This window comes from Lipophrys pholis (genome assembly GCF_963383615.2).
Source record: "Lipophrys pholis genome assembly, chromosome: 10".
Classification (NCBI taxonomy): domain Eukaryota; kingdom Metazoa; phylum Chordata; class Actinopteri; order Blenniiformes; family Blenniidae; genus Lipophrys; species Lipophrys pholis.
This window is the reverse complement of record NC_137640.1, coordinates 17,513,282-17,536,940: the sequence shown is the minus strand read 5'-3', so window position 1 is coordinate 17,536,940 and position 23,659 is coordinate 17,513,282. Positions and strand designations below refer to the sequence as shown.

At 38.3% G+C, this 23,659-nt stretch overlaps 2 protein-coding genes across 3 annotated transcripts; both read right to left on the bottom strand.

The window, feature by feature from the left end:
- Nucleotides 1-2,535: 2,535 nt before the first annotated feature.
- On the bottom strand, nt 2,536-14,260 carry LOC308116066 (phosphatidylinositol 3-kinase regulatory subunit gamma-like). Of its 2 annotated transcripts, none has more exons than XM_080474041.1 (12): nt 13,671-14,260; nt 10,461-11,179; nt 8,405-8,536; nt 7,862-7,967; nt 7,615-7,713; nt 6,587-6,767; nt 6,167-6,286; nt 5,883-6,025; nt 5,567-5,743; nt 4,405-4,476; nt 4,050-4,211; nt 2,536-3,214 (listed from the first exon to the last, which is right to left on the bottom strand). In XM_080474041.1, exons 2-12 carry the CDS (start codon nt 10,711-10,713, stop codon nt 3,025-3,027), a joined length of 1,635 nt encoding a protein of 544 aa, XP_080330167.1. In that variant the 5' UTR covers nt 10,714-11,179; nt 13,671-14,260; the 3' UTR covers nt 2,536-3,024. The 2 variants fall into 2 exon arrangements, with proteins under 2 accessions (XP_080330167.1, XP_080330168.1); XM_080474042.1 differs by having other exon boundaries at nt 13,667-13,737.
- A 2,888-nt stretch (nt 14,261-17,148) lies between these two features.
- On the bottom strand, nt 17,149-19,834 carry LOC308115231 (GTP cyclohydrolase 1 2-like). The gene is made up of 6 exons (XM_080472652.1): nt 19,400-19,834; nt 18,768-18,877; nt 18,579-18,634; nt 18,477-18,508; nt 18,290-18,374; nt 17,149-18,115 (listed from the first exon to the last, which is right to left on the bottom strand). The coding sequence occupies exons 1-6, from the start codon at nt 19,653-19,655 to the stop codon at nt 17,944-17,946; spliced, it is 711 nt and encodes a 236-aa protein (XP_080328778.1). The 5' UTR covers nt 19,656-19,834; the 3' UTR covers nt 17,149-17,943.
- Nucleotides 19,835-23,659: the final 3,825 nt, after the last annotated feature.

Below are 23,659 nucleotides of genomic sequence, written 5' to 3'. Positions count from 1 at the left end.
AACGTCACTACTTTTTCACTGCCACAAAGCAGAAACCCGGCACAACTTTTTCAACTTGGAGACAATAAACAACCTGTCAAGTGTACTTGCGCAATAACAATCAAGCACGTGTTTTTTACCAGTAAGAGAGAAGTGCATTTTAAAGTGACCCATTGAACACCATGAAATATATATATATATAGAAAAAATAAATTGTAATCAAACCAGTAACAGAATGCAATATTAGCTACTCTTATATGTCTACGTTTTTTTTTATATATATATTATTTTGGCCAACCCAAACTGACAATGCCACAATGAATGACTATGGTGTGTTTCCCTATAAAAATAGTTTGAATGATTCCCTGTAATCCACGAGCACCACTTCATCGCCCCTCACAACTGTCACAATCACAGGAGTCCCTGGGTCACAAGCCTGTCAAATCGAACCAGGGCTGCAGAGACCCATTTAGGTCTGAAATGTAAACAACTTTTGATTTTAAAATAAATATCTATTTTTTTTTTATATAGATGTTCAATCACCATTTTAAAAATAATTCACTCCTCAGGAGAAAAAATAGTTTTACATGTATGTGCTCATATAAAAATATCCAATTATATCACATTTTGTGGTAATCTACTCTAATTGGTCCACCAAAGCAGGAATCTTAGATTTCCTAACTAAAGAAACATGCCTCCAAAAGAAGCAGTAATTGTTATACTCTCCTTTAAAGTTATATAGGGTTTTTATATTATTGTAATTTTGTATCTAACTTGACACAATCCTTCTGCAATAGAAATAAGATTGCCAGAATGAAGCACTGAAAGGCACTATTCAACATTTGACTATAGAGCTGCAAACCCACAGTGTAAGCCTGTTTAAGTAAACAAGGCTTAACAAAGCTGGACTCCAACTTGCATCCTCACACAATAAACACCAAATATGAGTCATCAAATAGATGGACACTTTGCATATGCCATACTTGCTTTTTAGTCTCATATTCTAAGGTAAATCCATTGCCTCCTTTTCATATCTACTCTGTGTTACATTTCATTACTATTGTCATACAGATTTTCTGGGAATATGCAGAATGAAGAATGGCATTATGTTGTCACTCTACAAGAATCCCCCAGTGTGTAAACTGAAAGAAAACGTCCATAAGAAAATATCTATTCAGAAATCCCCTGAATAAAGCCGCTACACCCCACCGCGCCACAATGGTGTCTAAAATCCATGAGAACATGCCATTCTCATAATGATTGATTGGTGTCTGCTTCTGTTCTATATAGGGTTGAGCTTCAATAACTTCCAATATAGTCTTGCATTTGTATTTATCAGTTCCAAAAACTAATTTCTCAAATACCATTTGGTTTAATTTCCATCGTTGTGAACGACAAAATCTTTAAATATCCGCTATTAAAGAAATTCAGTATATATCATTTAGTGGTGGCTGAAATCAATCGGATTTAATGTAACTACATGACAATGAGGTAGAGTGCACCAGATATACTTGAAATTAGAAGAACATGTGTAGAGGCTGCAACTTGTGAATGACACATAAACTAGGATACTACTTTAAATGTTCTAGTTATAATTAGTAGGGTCTTAAATAGTTTGTTGTGGTTGGACATTTGAACTGAAGAAAACATTAAGAACATCAGTACTGGCTTTGAAAGATACTATTTATCTGATGTTTGTGTGGAGAAGAAAAGATAAAGACTTGATTGCGAGACTTGACAACACCAATATTCAGTATATTAATTTGGCTAAAACAGAAAGCAGCTGTTGAAACCCAACCCCATGTCTCTCTATTTAGTTCATGTTATTCTCTATAAAGTGCTGAAGTTCATCTTCTCAGTCTGTGCAATACCCATACTGCACATATGTCGTGTCGTGCAGAGCTCCATCCTGAGCTCAGCTTCCTTGAAGCACCTTTACCACTGCAATTGCAATGATTGAATGGATTTGATTGTGTGGAAGATGCATACTGTAAAGGGATGTGCAAATTAGTGTTTAAGATGATCGAAAATAGTTTGGCATGGAGGCGCATGTCCTGGTTTACATTAGTTTGTAAAGCAGAAATATTGTAGAACTATATGAGGTTAAGAGTGGTCAAATCTAAATGTAAACAGAACCTAAATGTAAAAATGTATTAATATTTACCAACTTGACAATATTTTGTGCTTGTAATTCAGGTAAAAACCAATAAATCTTCAATGCCTGGAATAGTGATTAACTTAAGATAAAATTGCACGACCAGAAAAAAAAACTAAAACTGTACAAACACAAACACAAACACTGCTATTCTGAATGATAATTTCTGCTCAAATTTTTGTGATCTTCTATATTCCAAAATTAATACATTTCCACTGTTAATATTTTCAAACAGTTTTTGGGGAAATTAGTTGGCATCAATCATTCTCTGAGTAGCAAGTGTGTACTTCTGCAGAAGATTAAACTGACTGCTGAATTCTGTTGAAGATAAGTACTTAATCCAAATTATGCTTTGTAAGCTTCATGTGCAGATGGTAGTAAAAAGGATTTTTTTTTTTTTTCACAAAAAGGAATAATCGCTTTAAAACAGAAATAAGATTAGAACATAAATCGAGGCCTGCTTTTGACAGCAGACTAGAAAGCCTTTTGTATTCACTAGGCAGTGTTAAGAGCGTCAGACGACTCCTAAACTGGATCTTAGTTCACCTAAACTACTCATCATGCTGGTGCCAGGAGTAATGTATTTAACCAGGATATATTTTAATGAATGTAAACGACGTCATCCAATTCAACTGTACTTTAGAATAACTGCCTGAACCCTGTTAAGTGCCTGTTTGCTTTTGTTTGATAATGCTTTGTTTTTGTGACATCACAACATTATTTTAGAGATTAATATTTTTCGCGTTGCAGCTGTTGTGCAATTTCCGCGTGGTGACAACACTAACTGGTCCGATGTTTGAGCCTGGTGTCAGTGTCCATTTGGGTGTGTCCTCAGCACTAATACTGTGGAGCTTTGCGAAAGCGCCTTTGGGGTGGTGTGCTGGTGTGTCTCAGCTGGGCTGCTGGCTGAGAGCGGGCCAGGCCAGGGTTACATTCAGCTGCTGGTTGTGCTCCATTAAGGACGTGTGCCGGTAGTGGAGGACGAGCTCCCTCAGTGATGAGTACAGGTTGTAGGGCTCAGCAAAACCGTATCCTGTGGATGTCCTGTAGATCACGCAGTGCTTCACATCGCCGTTCACACTGTGTGAGAGGAAATGGGTCACTTTCTGGTTTACAGTATATATTTGGAACAAAACTTATAATCGTAATTGTACAAGGTATGAGCGATCAGGCAAAGTGCACATCTATTTATAATACAGTAAAGTCAGTGGCACGCACGCACACACACACACACACACACACACACACACACACACACACACACACACACACACACACACACACACACACACACACACACACAAAATTTGAAAAGAAATGAATAAACTGTAATAATGTCCAATATGTTTATGCCACCAATCTTTCTACATTATAGTTGTTTCATTAAAATGCACACAGACATACATAAAGGTGTTCAAGATTTTACACGTCTGTACAGGTTTGTTAATGGTTTATAAATGTTTCGATATGCTCATTGATGACTGGAAAATCTAGGCGCTTAAAAAGGCACAGTTTACTTTGCAAGTCATTTTCGAAGCGCAATCCTAAAATGCTTTAAAACATGGATTAATGTGTTGGTGAAAATATGCCTGACGTTGACTGTAGTTTTCTCTAAACTCAGACTAACTGTCATTTTCAAGTAAACCAGCTACAAAACATACCGATTTTTCTAAAAGGGACAAATTAAGCATCTGGTTGTTTTTGTTTACAAGTATGTTAATAAAAGAGTCACTCGCCGTTTAAAAGTGCTCTACTTTTCATCACTGAGGGCCTCTCTCAATGTGAAAGATTGTTGCCATGTGGTATATATGAAGAATGATATATATATGAAGAGCCCCACCTAAGAAATGTACCACCACTCGCCATTGATTAAAATCTTGTGAACTGTTTCTAATGCCAATATGAAGGTACTCACACAACAGAACAGGCAAAGGATCCCCTCTGAGTCTGGCTGTCTCTGATTAGGAAAGTCCCGTCCCTCTTTCCTTTAAGCAGCTCCTCTGCTTCTTTGCGTCTCATGCCACCCACGTACCAGCTCCGCTCCTCCTGGTGCAGATCTTCTGCCAGGGTGTAGGGGCTAGTTGGGTGGTGGGAGGTAGGGCACATTCAGCCAGAGAAATAACAATTTTAGGGTATGTAATTTTCAGAAAACTATTTGTTATTTTGTACCTTTTGAAGGAAAAAAACAACAACCTGATAATATGTGATGGAAGAGAAACAGCCCCAAAAAATAGCAAAGGAGATTATCCTGACAAGAGATGGGTACTTACTCTTCTTCTTCACTCCTGATACCAAGCCAGTCATTAATCTGGCTCTGCTTTGTGCCCTGCTGGGTGAGCCAGCTGAAACACGGAGAAAGGATAGTCAGGCTGCCATAGATGAAATACTAGCAAAGCTAAATACCAGCAGAGCAACTGAGGGTTCATTTATAGAAAATATGTCCCAAATGGTGTTTAATAACGACATAATTAGTATAAATTAAATAAGAGCAGTAAAATCATTCACACAATTCTCAACATGGCAAACTTCCCACATTTTTTATTTTATTTTTTTTAAATCCACAGCTGTGGCAATGCGGACAACAGCTGATCACTTAATCTATGTTTATAACTCAGCTGCGTCAATGGCATGTTAAAATTTTATCAGTGTCATCTCAGATGGATTCCTTCTGATGGATGTGACAGAGTCATGTTAACACATCTGATTTGCACGGGGCTTTTGGACCCTATTGGGAGGTTATCTGATATATGGGCAGTTGTGACTTTTAAGAATGAGGTTTAGACACCTGTTTGATAAAGACATCAGAAACAATTTCTTTCTTGCAGTAGCTGCCACCTGCTTTTCTGCAGTATGCAGTGCAAGCAAAGCTTTTTTCTCTGCTTGGTATTTTACTGTACTGCATTTTTTCACATTCAACATATTGAAACTCCCATGTGCTAAGTCTTTTTTATGGTTTTTTTAGAGGGTCATAGCTTCTAGAACCTACTCCAGCTTACATTGTACAGAATGCAGGGTAAATCTTGGACGGTTTACCAATCAGCTACAGGGCCAGCACAGAGAGATTGGATAATTATATATACGTTTTGTTTAGAGTCACTATTAAACTGAACAAGCTTGTTGTGGGAGGTGGGAGCCTAATAACAAAGAAAAGAATAGACACATAGAAATATCTCAGCCAGGACTTTTAACTTGAACCTTCTTAATGTGAAGTGACATTGAAAAACACACTATTTAGCCTAATTATAATTCTACAGGTAGTTTATCATTAGTATGGAATCGATGGTCCATAGTCCACACACACACACACACACACACACACACACACACACACACACACACACACACACACACACACACACACACACACACACACACACACACACACACACACACACACACACTAGAATAAAGAGTAATCTGAGCCATACATACAGGAGGTATTGGTCTCTGATCTTTCGTAGTTGCACCAGGTCAGGCTTCAGACTGTTTATTTTCTTGTCCACCTCCATGTGAGCCAACACTTTACTGCTCAGCTCTTCCTCCAGTTTTTTCTTACTGCTGTGGATTTCTTCCACTCTTGATTGTAGTTCGTCTGAGTTGCTTTGAAGTCTGCATGTTGATAATAGTATAAATTCAGTCAACAATACAAAGACTACTATTGTGCTCTGAGCGCTTTGGCTTGATGTGCACTTAATTAAATTTTTTTTTAAATAATGTTATTCTTGATTACTGGAGTATAAAAGCATACTTTTCAGGTTCTGTACTGCTGTCTAATGTGAGGAACATGTCGATGTATTCCTTGCTGTAGCGCTCCTGAGTTTCACACTCCTCCTCAAAGATCCGAATGATTTCACTGAAAGCCTCTATAGCTGTCCTCTTACTCTGGAGTTCCTGTGAAGAAAGAAAACAGAACCTTATATATTTAGTCTACCGTTATTGCAAACAAGTTACAAAATGATAACGTTGCATTTAGTCAACCACAGATTTACTTGATAAAAAAAAAGGAGGCTCAGTGTTTGGGAGCTGGTGTACCTGGGAGGTTTGGTTCAACTCATCAAACAGACGGTCAAACTCTTTGCTCTTCTCTTTGTATTGATCCTGAAATATCCTCAGCTGTTCTCCAGCTGCATCGATGTCAACTTCCATCACAGCCTTTAGATAGACAGAGAAGGAACAAGGTCATTTCATTCACAATCTTTTGATATGCATTTATTGTGAAGTAGAGTACACTTAAATAAAGTTGGTAGACCATCATATTAAAAATTAAGAGCTTTTTTGTCTGTTATTCGTTTTGATAGCAGTGTTGCACAACAAAATCACTAATAAACTATTAACAACACCAATAACTATTATCTACTCGTATATTTAATAATGTCACACATACATGCAAAACTGTTTTTGCTGTAATGTAAGACACAGCACGCTTTCAACACAACACTTTTACAGACCTACCTGCTGGTATCTGGATATTGGGTAGAGTAACCTTGTGTCCAGTTTAGAGTTGTACAGCGCGAGTGACTTCTTCTGGAAAAACTGAATCAGGTCGACCACAGAGGGGAACGCCAGAGGCTCAGAAAAACCATAGTGTCCCCCATTATGAAAGATTTTTATTAGTCGGTTGGAGCCGTCCTTTCTGAAAAAGTGAAAACACAAAGAATGACACTTGCAATTGTTTTGTCACTTATTATTGATTTTTGGGGGGGGGGAGAAATGAGTGGGTTTTCCTCTCTAGAATTACTTATTTTGCTCAGTCAATAAAATAATATACTAACAGACAAGTAAGGGTTGGTTTTAAATGATCAGTGTACAATATATGAACTTGCTACATGTAAGCTGGATGAACGTGGACTTAAATCCCAAAAACTGACCTGAGATCATCATATGGAGCTCAGTTCAAAGTATAAATCAGGTAGCATTGACCGAAGTTGGAGTGTCTGTTCGTTCTCACGAGTGTGAAATGAATGAATGGAATGAGCTGAAGTGAAACTACTCTTAAGTAGACAGGGTATTATGTTGCTGGCCACTGGAGTCTGTGCCAGATTGTAATCAACAGAGCTTTGTATGTGAAACCTAGTCTGTAGATATTTAACTAAAATTAGACAGAAAACCACAAACTGTATATATTGTTCCATAATAATAGAAAATAAATTTGAACCCAAAAACTAAAAGATTATTGGATTTCAGCATTTATTTTGTAGCCTAAAAAGTAAGACACATGAAAAATGGTATGATGCATTCAGTTGTGCGTGTGTGTGTGTGTGTGTGTGTGTGTGTGTGTGTGTGTGTGTGTGTGTGTGTGTGTGTGTGTGTGTGTGTGTGTGTGTGTGTGTGTGATAAAGCGCTCTCACTAGTGAGCTTTAATAGATTAAACATCAAAAGGTTGTACACACAGGTTGTGCACAAACCACTAAATCTTTTTTAATAGGTACATGTTCTACGTCAACTGTGTGTGCAGCTCATAGGATTAAATAGGTAGTTACCTTAGTGTCAATGTGTATTCCCTCTTAATTCTATTGGAAGCATCACGGACAAGAAATGTGCCATCTGGAGTGTTTCTCATCATCTCATTTACTTCCTCTCTGGATCGCATAAAAAAAGAGAGGGAAGTCTTTGTTAAAACCACAGAAACTTGCCTATATCATAAGACTTGATGGTGCCTGTGGATTTGTGACAAAGTGGCCCAATTTGAGAAGACCACTCTGCTTTATGCAGTTAAAAGTTCCGTACCTTGAGATGCTGCCCCAGTACCACTCTGCCTCAGACAACTGATGCTCCTCAGCTCTGCAGTCACAGGCTGCCATACCTTCAGTAATGTGGTTCTCTGGTTGAAGTTCTGTGTGGAAAAAAAGAAGAAGAAAAAAGAAATTACATTACAGAACAATACTTGTGCAGAGGAGGCACTTTGTTCATAGAAAGAAACATACAAACATTCCTTGTTTTGTTTTCTTCTGACATTCAGTGTTGTTTAACATTAAACAGAGCTGGTGGATTCTAAATGAAGTAGTTAACATACCAATGAACTTGTGTTTGTACATTACATAGCTGCCATGTGCTTGTTTATCTTACACAAGCTGCGTGATAATCTGTTAAATGTTTAAAAATATCAGGACACGTTGGGGTAGGGGGACTTAGATACACTGGTGATTTCCATTGAAAAAGACAACAGCAGTTGTTTTCAATTAATGAATTAGGGTTTTTATCACAATATTCTATAAAACCAATATGTCCTATATGACTTATTACAAATAACACAAAGATGTTGGAGAGTACCTTCTTGGTTGGTGACGCTGGTTTTCGGTGCGGACAGTGCATCGTCGCATGAAGAGAGGTCCTGCAAAGACGCTGTTGGTTTGTGAGAATGCACCTCGCCGTCGTCCTGGCCCATCTCAGGCTCCGAGAACTCTGAAACGACAAGGCAGCAGTACCCACTCTGTAAGCTCAGACCAGTGTGGAAACTACTGTCTTCACTTGGTGGCTGTTGCTTCACACTCCCCTGGACCTACTGTCAAGACTGGAGAGGGAGATATCTCTGTGTTGCCTGGTCTTGCACCATGTGGGGGACTGTCCAGACTAGTCTGCTGACAGGTGACACTGTCTGACTGCCTAAAATACCAGAAATGGCACTCCTCAATGTTCAAGCACACGCAGTTTGACTCGGTGCTGCTTAGCGCCCAACCTCGCCTTGCCTCGCCTAACAAACAACAGCTGTCTGCAGCGAGATGCCATGTAAGCCAGAAGGACGGGAGCTGATGTGCCACTGTGTTTGGAGTTATTCTCCCTGTGTGTGTGTGTGTGTGTGTGTGTGTGTGTGTGTGTGTGTGTGTGTGTGTGTGTGTGTGTGTGTGTGTGTGTGTGTGTGTGTGTGTGTGTGTTAAAAGTTGCGTTGCGATGCAGGGAAAGGTGAGAACCAGTTTAGCTATTTCTCAAATTATTACATTTATGTGTGAATTGTTTACTTTTAGTGGCATGTAAATGTACACATGCATTCAGTGACACGTGCAGAGAGAGTTGTACTGCCGGCAGTTGACATAAATCGTCCCGTCAACACTTGTAATGGCATGTCTGGAGATGCTTTAAATCGCTTTTGCAGACAGAGTGATATGCTGGAGGAATCAAACTTATGCTGTTGTAAAATTAGAAAGGCTATAAACTCGTTAACCCACGCCCTACAAACAGCAAAGCTCTGTTGAAATTGGCTTGATTTAAAAACCGAACAAAGGCCGTGCATTTAACATATATTAATTTATTTCAGTAACTCAACCTAGTTCACATATTTTTTAGATAGTGTGTTTGCAGTAATTTTGTCATTGAGGATAGTTTATTGTTTCTGTTGTACTTTGAATTGTAAACTCTTTTCAAATATTGGTTATAGAAAAAATGTGTAATTTTGAAAGTTTCATCTTAGGTTTTATGATAGCTGTGATTTTTTGTTGTTTGTTTGTTTGTTTGTTCATTTACTTACTCAACTACTGTTTATTACAAGAGCGTTCCCATCAGATTCTTTTATTAAAAGTTCCTTATGATATCCCCTAAAGCACCATGACAACATTTTCTAAAATCTTAACGTGTTTGTTAAAACTTTCAGTTGTAAAAGTTAGATTCTGACAGAAGATAATCTCATAATTTTTCGAGAGATTGCTGCATGTGCACGTTTTAATACATTTCAAATCTACCTTGTTGAAACAATTGCTCATGTGACGCTACCCCTTCTGCTGAGTTCCTTCTTGAACACGTCATATCTGTTTTATAAGGGACTTGTGAAATGTGGTTTGGTTGTAGTCACACTTTTTATCATCATCCACCCAGTCATGTTTTCACAAGATTCTTAGAGCTTCGTCATACTCAACGCATGTTGGAGAACTCTTTTTGTTCTAATATTGCCTTAAGGCTTCTTCTTAGCCACTCTCCCTTACCTTCAGAACTCTTAGGACTATTCACAAAAGGGAATTAATGAAATATCTAAAATAATCTAATCTAAAAAATAAAAACAAAAAGTAGAACCTGTGTGAAGTTTCAGATTGATAGCCAGAACAGTTTCTGTCAATTTCTTGTCTAAGATCTCGAGGAGATGGACCTCTACACCTCTGCTTCAAGAAGCAATTTGACGAGTTCACCAAACTTCTTTTCCATTTATTTTGGCTGTCTTCACACAAAAATAAATAAATCACCAACATGCAGTGTAGAGCGTCACATTTGAGCCAAAGCAACACTCTTTCACTTGGGATTTATTTATCACCGTTCTTACATCACCTAAGGATATTTAAAAAGAAAAGGAAAAACAACAACAACATAATAATTAAAAACATTATCAAATGAATGGTCTTACCTTCATCTGCTGGTACAGCTGTAACAATACTAGCCATGGATATGTCTGCCTGTGTTTGTGATTGGTTTTGCGGTGATGACATCATGATAGGAAATGCAGGACAGAGCTGAGGATTATTTCCCATATGGTTGCTGTTCTCGTTGGTGGCAGCAGCCTCATCCCTAAGATGGAGGGACGCTAGCGATGACGTTGGTAAATCAGCTGGCTGGAGCTTGTTATCCTCCGTCCAGAGCTGAGAACTGTCTGCTGCCATTTTCACAACATTGACTGAAAAGTCCAGCGAGGTTTTATTGAGGCGAAGAAGCAGCGGGATGGAGTTGATCACATACTATCAGCTCACAGTCACACTCATGGCTGAGGATAGTAGTGAGGATGGAGGTGCAGAAATCATGGCTGCCCAGTGTTGCGGCGATAGAGCACAAGTCTCATTTTCAACCCCCATTGTAAACATTTATAGCAAAGCCATGACATCGCTTGAAGATCCAAGGTTTTCACTTTATTGTACCAGTTTAGAAGTCGACCTGTCCACTGTTTTAATTTGCAGTCATTTGTCTAAGAAGATTCCGATCTTTGAATCGGCCACAATCCATCACAGTTTGAGCATCCTCTTGGTCGGTTGATATATACTTTGAAGCTATTTGTTGACCTGTAAAGATCGTGGAGGCTGATAGGCTGCTTGAGGTCTTCCTGAGTCCATGCATCACCTCATAATTGGAAACCTAGAGCACAAAAAGCACAGTATGAAGTCAGATCAGCATTATTGAACAGCCCTCGCATCTTCTGTAGCAGCATATCACTGATTTCCTGTCTCTTTATGTTCCAGATGCCTGATTTAGACCTGATTGTGTTCTCCACGATTATTTAATTTGGGTGTTTGTGGAGACCTGCTACTAAGATTTAGATAAAGCGAGAAACTTAGTTGTTGTTGTTTTTTTTGTCTTTCCATTCAGGCTGAAATTTTTTTTTATGTTTTCAATAAGAATGGAAAAAACACAGTAAAACACAGTAGCCATTCTTATAAAGAAATATGCATGTCAAAAATGGGAAACAAATCTAGATTCACTAATAGTGGGGAACTCCACCTTTAATTACTGGTGTGACCGACGTCTGTCGGATTGTCTGTGAGATATCTTTCTGGGGCCCTGGTCATATAAATTGAGGCACATAGACTCTCACTTCTGCTCTCAGACATTTTCAATGACTGTTCATTATATTCTTATATTCAAAAATAATTCATACATTGAGGGAAAAAATGTTATAAATAGATAATGGAAAATAATCACTAAACTATACTATAACATTACATATACTAAAACCAATTATTTTATCAGTAAAATGTTCACGCTATTAATGAGGTTAAATATAGATCTGGCTGTGTAATCCACACGAAATAGTTCAAATGCAGTGGGCACTGCAGTTTAGCAAAATAGTAAGTAATCTCCAGGATTTATAAAATGACCAACTTTGAAAGGGTCCCATTCAAGTACAACAAAATAAATGGCCAGGTTAGTTGCTGTTTGCACAGGAGTGACGTTTATTTTACAGTGACTTGTAAAAGCAAATAGTTTGTAGTATTTCTAAATCAGCCAAAGGAATTGGTCTTTCATCATAAACATGTCAGAGCGGCCCGGCAGCAATTGACCAAGTGGATGATGAAGCAGAGATCCGAATTTCTGAAAAGAATTAGGAGGCAAAAATTGTTCTTCCCCCTCATGTAATCATCAGTCGATAAAGTAGAAACTACACTAAAATCAGTATGACAATCCTAAGGTACAGAGCGGTTTGGAAATTTGTCAGGATCTCAACTTGAGAAGTCCAGGGAAATAATTTTTTTTTATCGCATCATTACATAGGTTATAAAAAAAAAAGCTCCAGTTTAGTCCGTCTCTCTGAAGTATCTGGGATTAGTCAGCGGTTTATTATTCTGTTGTATTCTTTACACTATGGCAGCTTGTTAAAGAGATTTGTGATGGGGTACCACTTTGTGGTTATTAGATCAAAATCAAAATAATAATTTTTGTTTATCAAAATGTTTTTACCTAAAGGATTCTCTTGTTTGCAAGCATGACTTAATGCATCCTATCTAAATGAGTTTAAACAGGAAATGTAAAAAATAATAATAATAATAATAAATAAAAAAATCATAGTTTTGAGAAATTAAAAACAAAAATGAAAAAATCTGATTTAAGTCGACAAACAGCTTAAATTTCTTTTCTGAATCTTTAGAGTGAATACTTGGTATCAACGGTCTAGAAAAGATTTGAAAATGTCAATTAATTTATCCTGTTAGAATTAAAATTTGGTTCTTTCCATGTGTGTTATTGTTTATACTATATAGGGGTGCTCTGTTAAAGAAAAACAAAACAAAACATATGTTATAATTTAAATCATCGCAGTGGAAAAATACTATAGATTAGTGTTTGGGCATCGAAAATGGCGTCGCAACAAAATAGTTTAAACGGTACGCAGTTGCGATGTCGTCGAGTTCTGCCGTTGGTACATAGTATATTGTGACGGGGTCCTGTCCAAACTGTGGTAGTAAATGTGTTCCCTCAAAAAGTGGCATTATCACATTGCATTCTTGTGTTCCAATACGAGCCATTAAAATTGATGTCGTTGGGATGCCATGTAATGTAATGCCTATCTTGTACATAATCCAGAAAAGAGATGTTGCTCAAAAAAATGTTTACTTCAAAAAAATTTGTCAATTTGGTTATTTTGTTCACCAAATGATTAAAGACAGTGGCTAGAAAACCAAGTCCACTTCATGAAAATGTTGATACGCATCTTGCATTATACAGCATGGTCCCGTTGGAAATGTCAGATACTTTCATCGACTCTGCCGCAATTAAATTCGTCAACTCAACCTCCATCAGATAATGCTGAAGGTATCAAGCCGATCTTGATCGCGTTCTTGAAATGATTTGGCTTAAATTTGTTGAAATTTGTATTTCTTATTTAGTTTGCTACCAATTGACATGGTGTTCTAAATGCACAAAAATACGAACAGCTGATATACGCCATGTTTTCCCAACGCCTCCAAGCTTCCCAATCATCCCGTACCTAAGCTTCGAATGACAGAGCAATATAAGCAGCGAACATGCACAGAACTTTCAAAATGGCAACTCCCGGTATAGGTAACAGCCGGACGACCTGAAAAAAATGAAGGATCATCAGTAAACTTAACTGTACGGGACGGTACGCACCTACCTGGGCCAAAACTGAAGGGACCGGCCAGCATGGGAAGCCAGCGTTTCATCGACATCCATGAAGCGACGAAGAGACGTTGCCGGACGCACACGTGGCTCAGATTAAACCAACCACCGGCCTCGGTCCTCACGCCATTCGGTGTCCCTCCACCCCTCCAAACCTCACTCCTCCTATCCCATACAGCCTCTCCTTCCGCTGTCCTCCATCTTTTTAAGGTCCTTTCGACTTGGCTGTAGTCCGTCCCCTTTGAGTGTCTCCGTTTTCCTTGCTGCCATCCTCTGGGCATATCTTTCCCTCTTCACCAAAACATGACTCGTCTTCATGAAAATCAATCCTTCACTGAGACCTTTTCCACAGTTTTACATTGTCATGCAATTAAAAGAAGAAGAAAAAACATCAGATCTATCAGTTGTAGTCTTGAGAAAAACCTATGAAAAATATACATATCTATTTTGATCAAATAAGTAAAAAGCTCTGACTCTATGCAGATTTTACAGCTTATATAAGTAAAGGAAAGGGAAATCTAGAAGAGCAGCTCTACACCTTCCACCGTAACTCTTTTTCACAGTTTGAGAGCACAGTGTGGCTGCACAGTGGGAGGAAAGAAGCATGAGAATGAGTCGGTGGGGGAAAAAAAGAAAAAAAAAAACTCCTATATAAATAAATAAGAGGAGGATGCCACTGTTGCTATACAGAGCGAGGGGCTTAGCAGTCTCCTGAAATCTTATTGGTCGGGCTGTTGCCATGTGCTCAGCAGTGAGCAGAGATGCTGCTAACAAATCAAGGAAATGTTCTAATATTAGACTGTATGTATCTAGGCAGCAGGAGCCCTTGACCTCTCAACTCCTCCAGCGTTACGTTCCACTTCACAGATCAGCATAATGAAAGAAGTGGTGTGGAAGTAACTGGTTAAAAAAAATATTACGGCGCTGTAGACAAAACAGCACCCCCCCCCCCCCCCCCCTCCCCCCCACACACACACACACACACACTCCCCCCCACCCCATTCACCCGGCTGTCTCTGTGATATCCCAGCCAGTATAGTTACAGTAGCAAATAGGAAAACACGGATCTTCAGACATCTTCTCTGTCATTTCTTTTTAAAACATTTGTCACCTGATAGATGGACATGTAGACAGACAGCTAACATACTGGCATTTTCTGAACATTGAGCTCTCGCTGTTCTTGCTTAGATAAGATCAAGCTTGTATTCTAGCTGTACTAGATTCCTTCATTAAAATTTAACATACTGCGACTGGTAAGCAAAAAATATGCCTTTTTTTTTTTTTTTTTATCAACCTGTCTAGGTTAGGCTTTGCAGTTTTTATGTAAATTCAAACTACTGCACATTCTGCATTTCCTGTGAATTTCTTTTCATGAAAGATATTATGTCACACCTGAGCGCCACTGTAAATCCTGAGCAGTATATCTGGTCTGTTACACATTTTTTGGGCATATTATACATGTTTACGTGCATACACAAGCACAAGCATCCAGCAGCACATTTTCAACACAAACAGCAGCTGAGAGCCCACAGCCCCCGTGCTCTGTACGAATTAGTTCCGTTTCATTGTTGAATTCTGATGCTGTTTACACTGGGAGGCTATTGTGGCAGCACAAATCAGACAAAGTTAGACAGCATTTGACCTATCAGTGATAGATCAAGTATGGACGGCCTTTCGTTTTTGGCTTGTATTAGTTGCAACCTCACTCGTAAAAAAAAAAATTCAAAGTTAGGATGCTGTGGTGGTGTAAAATAAAATGTGAAAATAATGCATTGGTTTGCGAATCTCATGGACTTATATTTTGTTCCATTGAGAATAAAACAACATACCCAATTTTGATCATGAGAAAATGAGAGACTTTTAAAAATATGTAATATTTATCCTTTATTTTTGATCACAGCAACACAGGACAACTTGTGATATTGCCATGTACTGTATATCGCTCTCTCACTTGCTTGCTTCTTTTTTTCTTTCTTTAGTAACTGTCATGAACATCCAGGAAGTCAGGAGACCAGTGTGGAAGATTTCTAAAAACTCATCGTCCCTCCCAGACGTGTGAGCTGCTCAAGCCTTGCGCACTAGAGTAATCTCTTACCGTATGAAATGCAGAAATTTGAACTGTGAGCTGATAACAAGTTTTATGGTCCCTCGTTTCTTTGGTCTGCTGGTGATGATGCCTTTGGTTTCCAACGAGAATTTCACAGTTTGATCCATCTGACAGCAGAAGTGTTTTGCATTTTGCCTCAGACCATTTCAAATGAGCATTGGCCCAGAGAAGACGGCAGCGTTTCTGGATCGTTTTCACATGTGGCGTCTTCTTCTTCTTTGGTTCAGCTTCAACTTGCATTTGTGAATTTCACGGTAAATTGTGTTGGCATACTATGTGATTTGATATTACACATTGTAGATGGTGAGGTCTTCATTGTTGTACAGATTTTATTTGGGGTTATATTTTTTCAGAAGCTGCGCCTCTCTCAAATTCTAATTTTAACACTCAGTCATGATGCTCATCGAGGTGTTGTCAAATGCCCCTCCAGTTTTGGATTTTTGCAAATTACCCTGCGTGCATGCATATTTGCTTGTCTGTGTGCCCTGTTATACTCTAGTGAATTTGGCACACACATCCAGATTCATTCCTGCTTCATTCTGATTCTTTGACCTACATTACATGTTAGCATGCACTAAGCCAGTTAGGTGCCACAAATTATATGTGGACCGAAACAGATTTCACTTATTTTAATCGACATTTAATACAGATTAGCTCAATAATTTCTATTTTTATCTTTCTGCAGTGTCAGTGATCTTGAGCCGTTGATTATATACTGTATTCCTATAGCCAAGCTTACTCAGGCATTAAATTAGTGTCATGTTAATTACATGTAAGAGGAAATTGAATGCTGCTTTGTAAGCATGTTGTGACATATTCATTTTTGTAAAGCTGATTAGGATCCATCACGTGTACTTGTAGTACACATTATATTAACTCGTGAGTCCAGATTTTATAATGCTTCTCAAACTATGAATGTTTGTCTGTAGATATGTGTGAATGGACGTGTATGTATATATATATTCTATGTACTGCACAAGACGTGTGTGTGTGTGTGTGTGTGTGTGTGTGTGTGTGTGTGTGTGTGTGTGTTCCAAGAGATGGAAGGAAGTTAATTATGTTATTTACTTTAGGACAAGGGGTGAGAGTAAATAAGTTTTACTTCTTCTCACTCCTTTTCGAATACTCATCTGACGATGTTTTTCTTGATTTATTTTTATATTTTTATTATTACTGTTCATTTATTTATTTATTTGAGAGGAAAACTTTGTTGGTAATTTTCTTTTTTTTCTCCTTATTTTTTGTTTTTGTTTTCGTACCTTGATATTCGAAATAAACGTTTCAATCAATCAATAAATGAATGTCAGCATAAATATACACATGTGCAGGAATCTGTACAGAGTAAATCATTAAGACGAATAATTTTATCACTCACTTTATTTTTAGTGCAGACACACTTCCATTAAATATTGGCACAGTGATTCTAAAGTGGTGGATTCTTTCTAAATATAGTTAAAAAAAAATTATATTGGAAAATGCCATTTGTTACCTTTAGGCATTTAGCAGTTCCTTATATCCAAAGTGATGTACATCAGAGAATAAGTACAACAAAATCTTTTTGCACAATAGAAATAATATCACATTATCATTTTTACCCCATAAAATGCTTTTTTGAGTATGTCTTTGGAAAATTACTCAGACACAAGATGTCACTCCTGAGAGCTTATTTTAGAAGAAAAATGCCAATAACTTCCTGCAGCCTTTACACTCACACAAGCAGGCAGATTTTGCAAGGTCGTGAACAGGCTTGTCTTTAACAAACTGATATTGAGAAGAGAGTTTTTCTGTAAACAGTGTGAAACTAACCCAAAGCAGTTGTACAATTAAATTTAATATCCAAGACTGCTGTCTGACGACAACGTACACCCAATCGTCTCTTAACAAAACACAAACAGATTAATAATTCTGGGACTGACTATTTATTCATCTTGTCACATGCATCGATAAAAAGGGCTGAAATATAATTGTAATTGCACGCATGGAAACAAATGGTTGGATGACAAGAAAACATGTTGATTTACTGTACGTATCAGCACACAAAATAATTAAGTGTTTGCAAGACATGTCCTGTATCCTATATTTGAACAGGACAAAACAAGAATATCAGCTCACTCGAGGCTAAAACCGATAACCTCCCACAATTGTATGTGTGAACTTCCATTTATGTATATTGTCCACTCAACATCGAACTTGTAAAAACATTTAACTTTTTTGTCGTGAGAGCAATGAATTCCCTCCTGGTCTTGGGATCATCTTGAAATCCTCCCAGCATGACACTTGTGACGGTACTGGCATTCATCTTCTGCACACCTCTCATCACCATGCACATGTGACTGCAACACACAAAACACATTGTGAAGCATACCAAAGGCTTGTCAGGGATATTCACTGATATTAGAGAACTTGGTGTTGTGGAATATAACCAGTCATTACATTCCGTTTCTCAGTTATTGCAAAAACACATTCATGTTCGTTTTAAAGACATTACTGTCACACGAATAACTCACGCTGCCTCAATGACCACCGCCACGCCAACTGGCTCCAATGCCGCAGAAATAGCTTCAGCAATTTGCTTGGTTAGACGCTCCTGAACTTCAGAGATTGTAACACAAGACACTTAATATATCAGATATAAACAAATAAATAAAAATACACACCAGGAATAAAAAAAAAACAATGAACTGCTGTTTTTACCTTGAAGCCTCCTGCTGTAGATCTCAACAATTCTGAAAGAAAGAGAGGAGAATGAGTGTGTGCGTGCGTGCGTGTGTGCGTGCGTGCGTATTACCTACTTACCTTGCCAGTTTGCTGAGACCAACCACCTTCTTGTTAGGGAGGTACGCTATGTGAGCCTGTCGGGTTAAAACCAATCAGAAACTTATGTTACGTTGTGTAAACATTGGTTTTATTTTCCATATTACCGCCCATTTTATTCCTGTAACTCAATGGTTCAACATGACAGTAATGTCTTCAGAGTGAAATTACCTTTCCAAAGAACGGCACCAGGTGATGCTCACAGAGAGAAAACAAATCAATGTCCTTCACAATGACCATCTCGTCGTGATTTTCATCAAAGATTGCGTCGTTCAGGATATCTGTGAGTAAACATTTTATATTAGAATCTATTATGTTTCATCAGTTTTTCTAAATGCAGTAAACTGAATAAAATAAAATAGCAACTTCCTCTGTATAGAGTAGAAATAATGACAAATTAAAAGGACAAGAATGTGAGGCTCATGAGCACGAAGTCATCAGCTGATTCCTACTGCTGCTATTTCAACTGGTTTTCTCGAACTTCACTGTGGATTCTGAGGTGAGACTTTGAAAATCACTCAAAAAATGATCTGGTGTTTCAATTTTTAAGGTTATAATATATCATTACGTGGGTTTAGTGACAGTGCTGCTTATTCAAATTAACGCATTAATAATCTAAACAAAAAAGTAAAGAGAGAAAGAAAGAAAGTGCTTGTAGAACTATTTAAGTTGTCATTTTTTCCCCTCTAGATTTTGCTGTGGGAATTTGGTTAATCATTTTTGTCGTATCCCAAGGTGTGTGTAAAAATATCTATGTTTTTAATTATGTTTCACACAAAAGTATTATCAGAGATTATACCCACCTTGGATTGTTTCATTGTAGCCTTTGGTGAGGAACTGCATGGCTTTGGCAGCTCGTAGTGGCGTACGGAGAAGTCCCTCTCGGTCCACATCTTCTCCGAGTTCACTCAGTATGGTAGTGTAGGATTCCTCAATGCAAGACAGCTTGTTCACCTCTGCAGTTCCGTTGGAGTCGTTTTCCTCTTTGAGCTTTGACTCGATGGACATGCTCAGGTACTCATCAGCAACTCCTTTCGTCTCTGAAGCGTGGTTCTCCATTCTCGCTATTCGTATTAGTATTACTTTTGAGTGAGAGACACAGACGCCAACAAACGACTCGGTGATTTTAGAAGGAGCATCCCGTAGTTAGTATTTATACCCTGACGGAGGCCCTGAGGCGACCGTATCGAAGCCTCAAGACACTCATTCATGAGAAAATTACAACTGAATAACTTTCTGTGTGACTCTTTGGTTGGGCCTGAAGTTTACTCACAGACAAGGTATCTGGTGACCACAGAAATCAATTCCGATTGTGCAGAGTGTTCTCTATCAGAGGTCACAGAGCAGCATTTCACTGATCCTGTGATTTGTGTTCAAATACTTGCAAGTCCCGTGCTTTGGTTTTCCATTACTACGAATATGTAGCAACACTTTTTTTTTTCTGCACCTCGTTTAGCTTGTTTGCAAAGGGATTTTGAGAATATTGTCCCCCGCAGAAAAAAGAGTTTTCTGTTTGTTTGTTTTACTGCTGATAAAACATACTGCATATTGTAAAACGGCTCGTTCATTCGCCGAATGATACAGAAGAGTCATCAGGACAGGTTACTAAATCTTTCCCATCTTTAGCGGAATCAGTTACTTTTCACAGCCACAGATGTTGCAGGATATTTACATTCACAAGCTTAGCAGAAAGGTTGTGTGCTCGCATTGGCAAGTACTTTAACCACCTTCCTCTCGCATACTGTTTCTCCCAACTTCGGGTCGCAGGGCGCCGGAGCCGAGCCCAGCTGGCTGTGGGTGAAGGCAGGACGCTCTCTGGACAGGTGTCCATTTCATGACACTGCAAACACAAAGAGACAAACAGTCACACCGTCTCACATCCAAGTCTCCAGTCAGTTTAGAGTCACCGATAAACCTCATAAGCATGTTTTTGGACTCTGGAAATAAATGTGGAAAAAAAAAATCCTGGAGTTAATCATGCTTGATAAAGTGTTGACAACACAACAAATTCTATAAAGATACATTGCTGCTTTTCGGACATGAGAATAACAAGTGAAAAGATTTTCCCGCACTTCTTCAATAACCTCATGGTGACTTTTCTTGGATGTGAAGTTAATATTGATGGCAACATTCGCAACCTCGTTGTTGATGAGCCAGAGAAAGCTAAACCTCGGAGATACAATCGTCGACTCAAGATTAGTGCTCACAAGAAAAAGGAGCTTTGAGAATAGTTGGCATTTTTGCAAGCAGTGAATTATGGGCTTCCAAAACTCAGTCAGCATTATCCATGAAGTTACAACCAACATATTAGGCTCCATTCCCGTTCCTATCTTCCGATTTGTAATCATCACGTTCTTGAAAACTGGCAACATAACATTTCTACCACATATTGTTCCTCAAAGTACTTGGCAGTATTAATCTAGGAAGAAACATCTTGAAAGGATTACTGGTCTCCTTCTTATGCCTCCATCTGTTATGTTTAGCATTATGTTTTCAAATGGTCTGTCCATTGCATTTTGGTTGACCTAATCTATTTTATACACCTTCAGGAATTTCTTTAGGTTTTGGCACATAGGTTTACCGTTCAAAAATAAAGTGTGTTTTTATGCAGGAATAGTTTCCTGAAAGGGCTTTCTTGAAAATCCCCAAAGAGAACAAAGATTTCTCGCCGGTCTCTATGATTTACGGTTTCATTTCCCACATGATACCATATGGAGTCTCCCCTCAGTCAATTCTGCTCTTTGTTGTGTCTCATGTTATCATTGGAGACGAAACTAAAAAGATTGTGCATGCTCGTTCACCACAGATTTACATTTTGAGTTGTTGTAAAGAATGTTTGTGCCTCCAAGAAATGTCAGCTCAGGAGAATTGTTTACAAGATATCTGTGTGTGTGTGTGTGTGTGTGTGTGTGTGTGTGTGTGTGTGTGTGTGTGTGTGTGTGTGTGTGTGTGTGTGTGTGTGTGTGTGTGTGTGTGTGTGTGTGTGTGTGTGTGTGTGTGTGTGTGCGTGTGTGTGTGTGTGTGTAACATTGTGATGTAATCAATGTAAGTTGTGATCTTTTCTTTTGCTCTTTTTATATCAAAACTTCCCAGACATTGGCATAAAGTCATAAATACATATTTCTTTCTTCATATTGTGCTCTCTGTTCAGATGCAAGCAGCAGTATATGGCTTACAGTTACTGAAGCCAGCGTGAAGAATGGACATTAATAATATTAAATTCGAGCTGAGGTATTTTGTATTTTACTGAACTTAATGTGATTTCCTTTCACCCTGCTGACAGTTTTGTGTTTCATAAAAAAGGCCATTATCTTACCACATCTTGCAGAGCATTCAGATAATCACAATTTATTAATGCACCTTTCAGGATGCATGGTGTACATCACATGTACATTCTGGGAACGAATGAACAATTTTGTCTGTGGCAACCAAAATAACGAGGTCAGACTGACAAAGTCTCTCACGAGCCTGACAAGAAGGTCTGCAGTTGAAGTAGCTGCTTAATTCCTCCTGAACAGGTCACACTGGTTATTTGTTGACTGCCTCTTTGTTGTTCTAATGGAGTATTCCCTAGAGGCTCTTAGAGGAAATCATCCTACCGCTAGTGTTCTTTGTCACTGTGTCTAATTACCACATTAGCACAAAGCAGTTTATGACTTTAACTTTTGCAACGCAAAATCAATTCTTTGATTGTTGTGCATGTGGACTCATGTGACCCTGGAGCTGGATGAACTTTTGATGAAGACATAAACTATTACTCATGACATGACAAGGTGAAGCGGTGATGCAAGGGAATTCCTTAAAATCCCAACACTAATCAAAGTTAATTGTTTTCAGCTATATAATGATATTATAGGACACACAGTTATGCAGTGTACTCTTGTCTCGTAGCAGGAAGGTCTCTGGTTTGAGTTTGAGTTGGGGCCCTATTTGTCTGAAGTTTACATTTCCCCAAAACATGTATTTTGCGTTGATTGATGACTCCACACTACCCATAAGTGTGAATGTGAGTGTCCCTCTGTGTTTGCCCTGTGATGGACTGGCGACCAGTCCAGGGTGGACCCTGCCTTTACCCATAGATAGCTGCAAATGGCTATCAGTATTTATTTATTTTTTATTGTACACAGTATAACAATTTGTACTAGAAACATTGATTTGACTCAGATGCTTTGAAAAAATTGCAGTCAAAATAATCTTCTCAACATTACTACATTGAAGCTTTCAGATTCAAGAAACTTTATCCCCTCGGGGCAATTTAAAAGCAGCACACTGAGTAGTTCATGTGAGAGTGAGACAACCATCCAACCTTAAAAACACCATGATAGCATCAAGAAAATAGCATAAAACACATTATACAAATGAATACTTATCGAGAGTGCTCATATAAAGTGCATTGTGCGAGAGACAGAGACAGAGAGAGAGAGAGAGAGAGAGAGAGAGAGAGAGAGAGAGAGAGAGAGAGAGAGAGAGAGAGAGAGAGAGAGAGAGAGAGAGAATGTCCAAATAAACTCAGTTCAGAGACCCTTCTTGTGTGTGCGTGTGCGTGTGTGTGTGCATGTGCGTGTGCGTCTGTGTATTATATTATGGCAATCCTTTAAAGTGGCATCAAAACTATTCCCTACTTTGATGCCACAAACAGGAATGGACAAGCTCTTAGAAGTCGAGTAATTAACAGAAACTTTCTTGTGAAAGACACATCTTGAGCTGTACACCCAGTTATAATTGTCAACCATTTATTAGGTAAACTTTCCTTAAGTTTACTGATTTATGCAGAATATGAACTGATTTCTATTTTACTAAGCCATGAAATCTAAACAGATGAACTGTAAATAAAAAAACAAACACCTATAGAAATAATATATCCCTCACATAATATATCCCCCTTGGCATCCTGAGCCAAATGTAAATAGCTTGTAATGTTGTGATAACTTATCTTTTACCTTGCATTACTTCAAGTGGCCGTACCCTTTACAGTGTGCTGTGATGGCGCCACCCGGAGGATAAATGTACTAAACATATAAGCATTATAAATAATAGAAGTCTTTCACATATGATAAATCATT

What these genes read in the sequence shown, in the direction of transcription:
- LOC308116066 (XM_080474041.1), bottom strand. Translation starts at nt 10,713, where the DNA reads ATGGCAGCAGACAGTTCTCAGCTCTGGACGGAGGATAACAAGCTCCAG. An exon ending in CAGCGTCACCAACCAAGAAG is followed by an intron (nt 7,968 to 8,404) that starts GTACTCTCCAAC and finishes TTTTCCACACAG; the next exon opens with AACTTCAACCAGAGAACCAC. An exon ending in ATCAGAGACCAATACCTCCT is followed by an intron (nt 4,477 to 5,566) that starts GTATGTATGGCT and finishes TCCGTGTTTCAG; the next exon opens with CTGGCTCACCCAGCAGGGCA.
- LOC308115231 (XM_080472652.1), bottom strand. Translation starts at nt 19,655, where the DNA reads ATGGAGAACCACGCTTCAGAGACGAAAGGAGTTGCTGATGAGTACCTG. An exon ending in CTACAATGAAACAATCCAAG is followed by an intron (nt 18,878 to 19,399) that starts GTGGGTATAATC and finishes GTTTACTCACAG; the next exon opens with ATATCCTGAACGACGCAATC. An exon ending in GGTCTCAGCAAACTGGCAAG is followed by an intron (nt 18,509 to 18,578) that starts GTAAGTAGGTAA and finishes TCTTTCTTTCAG; the next exon opens with AATTGTTGAGATCTACAGCA.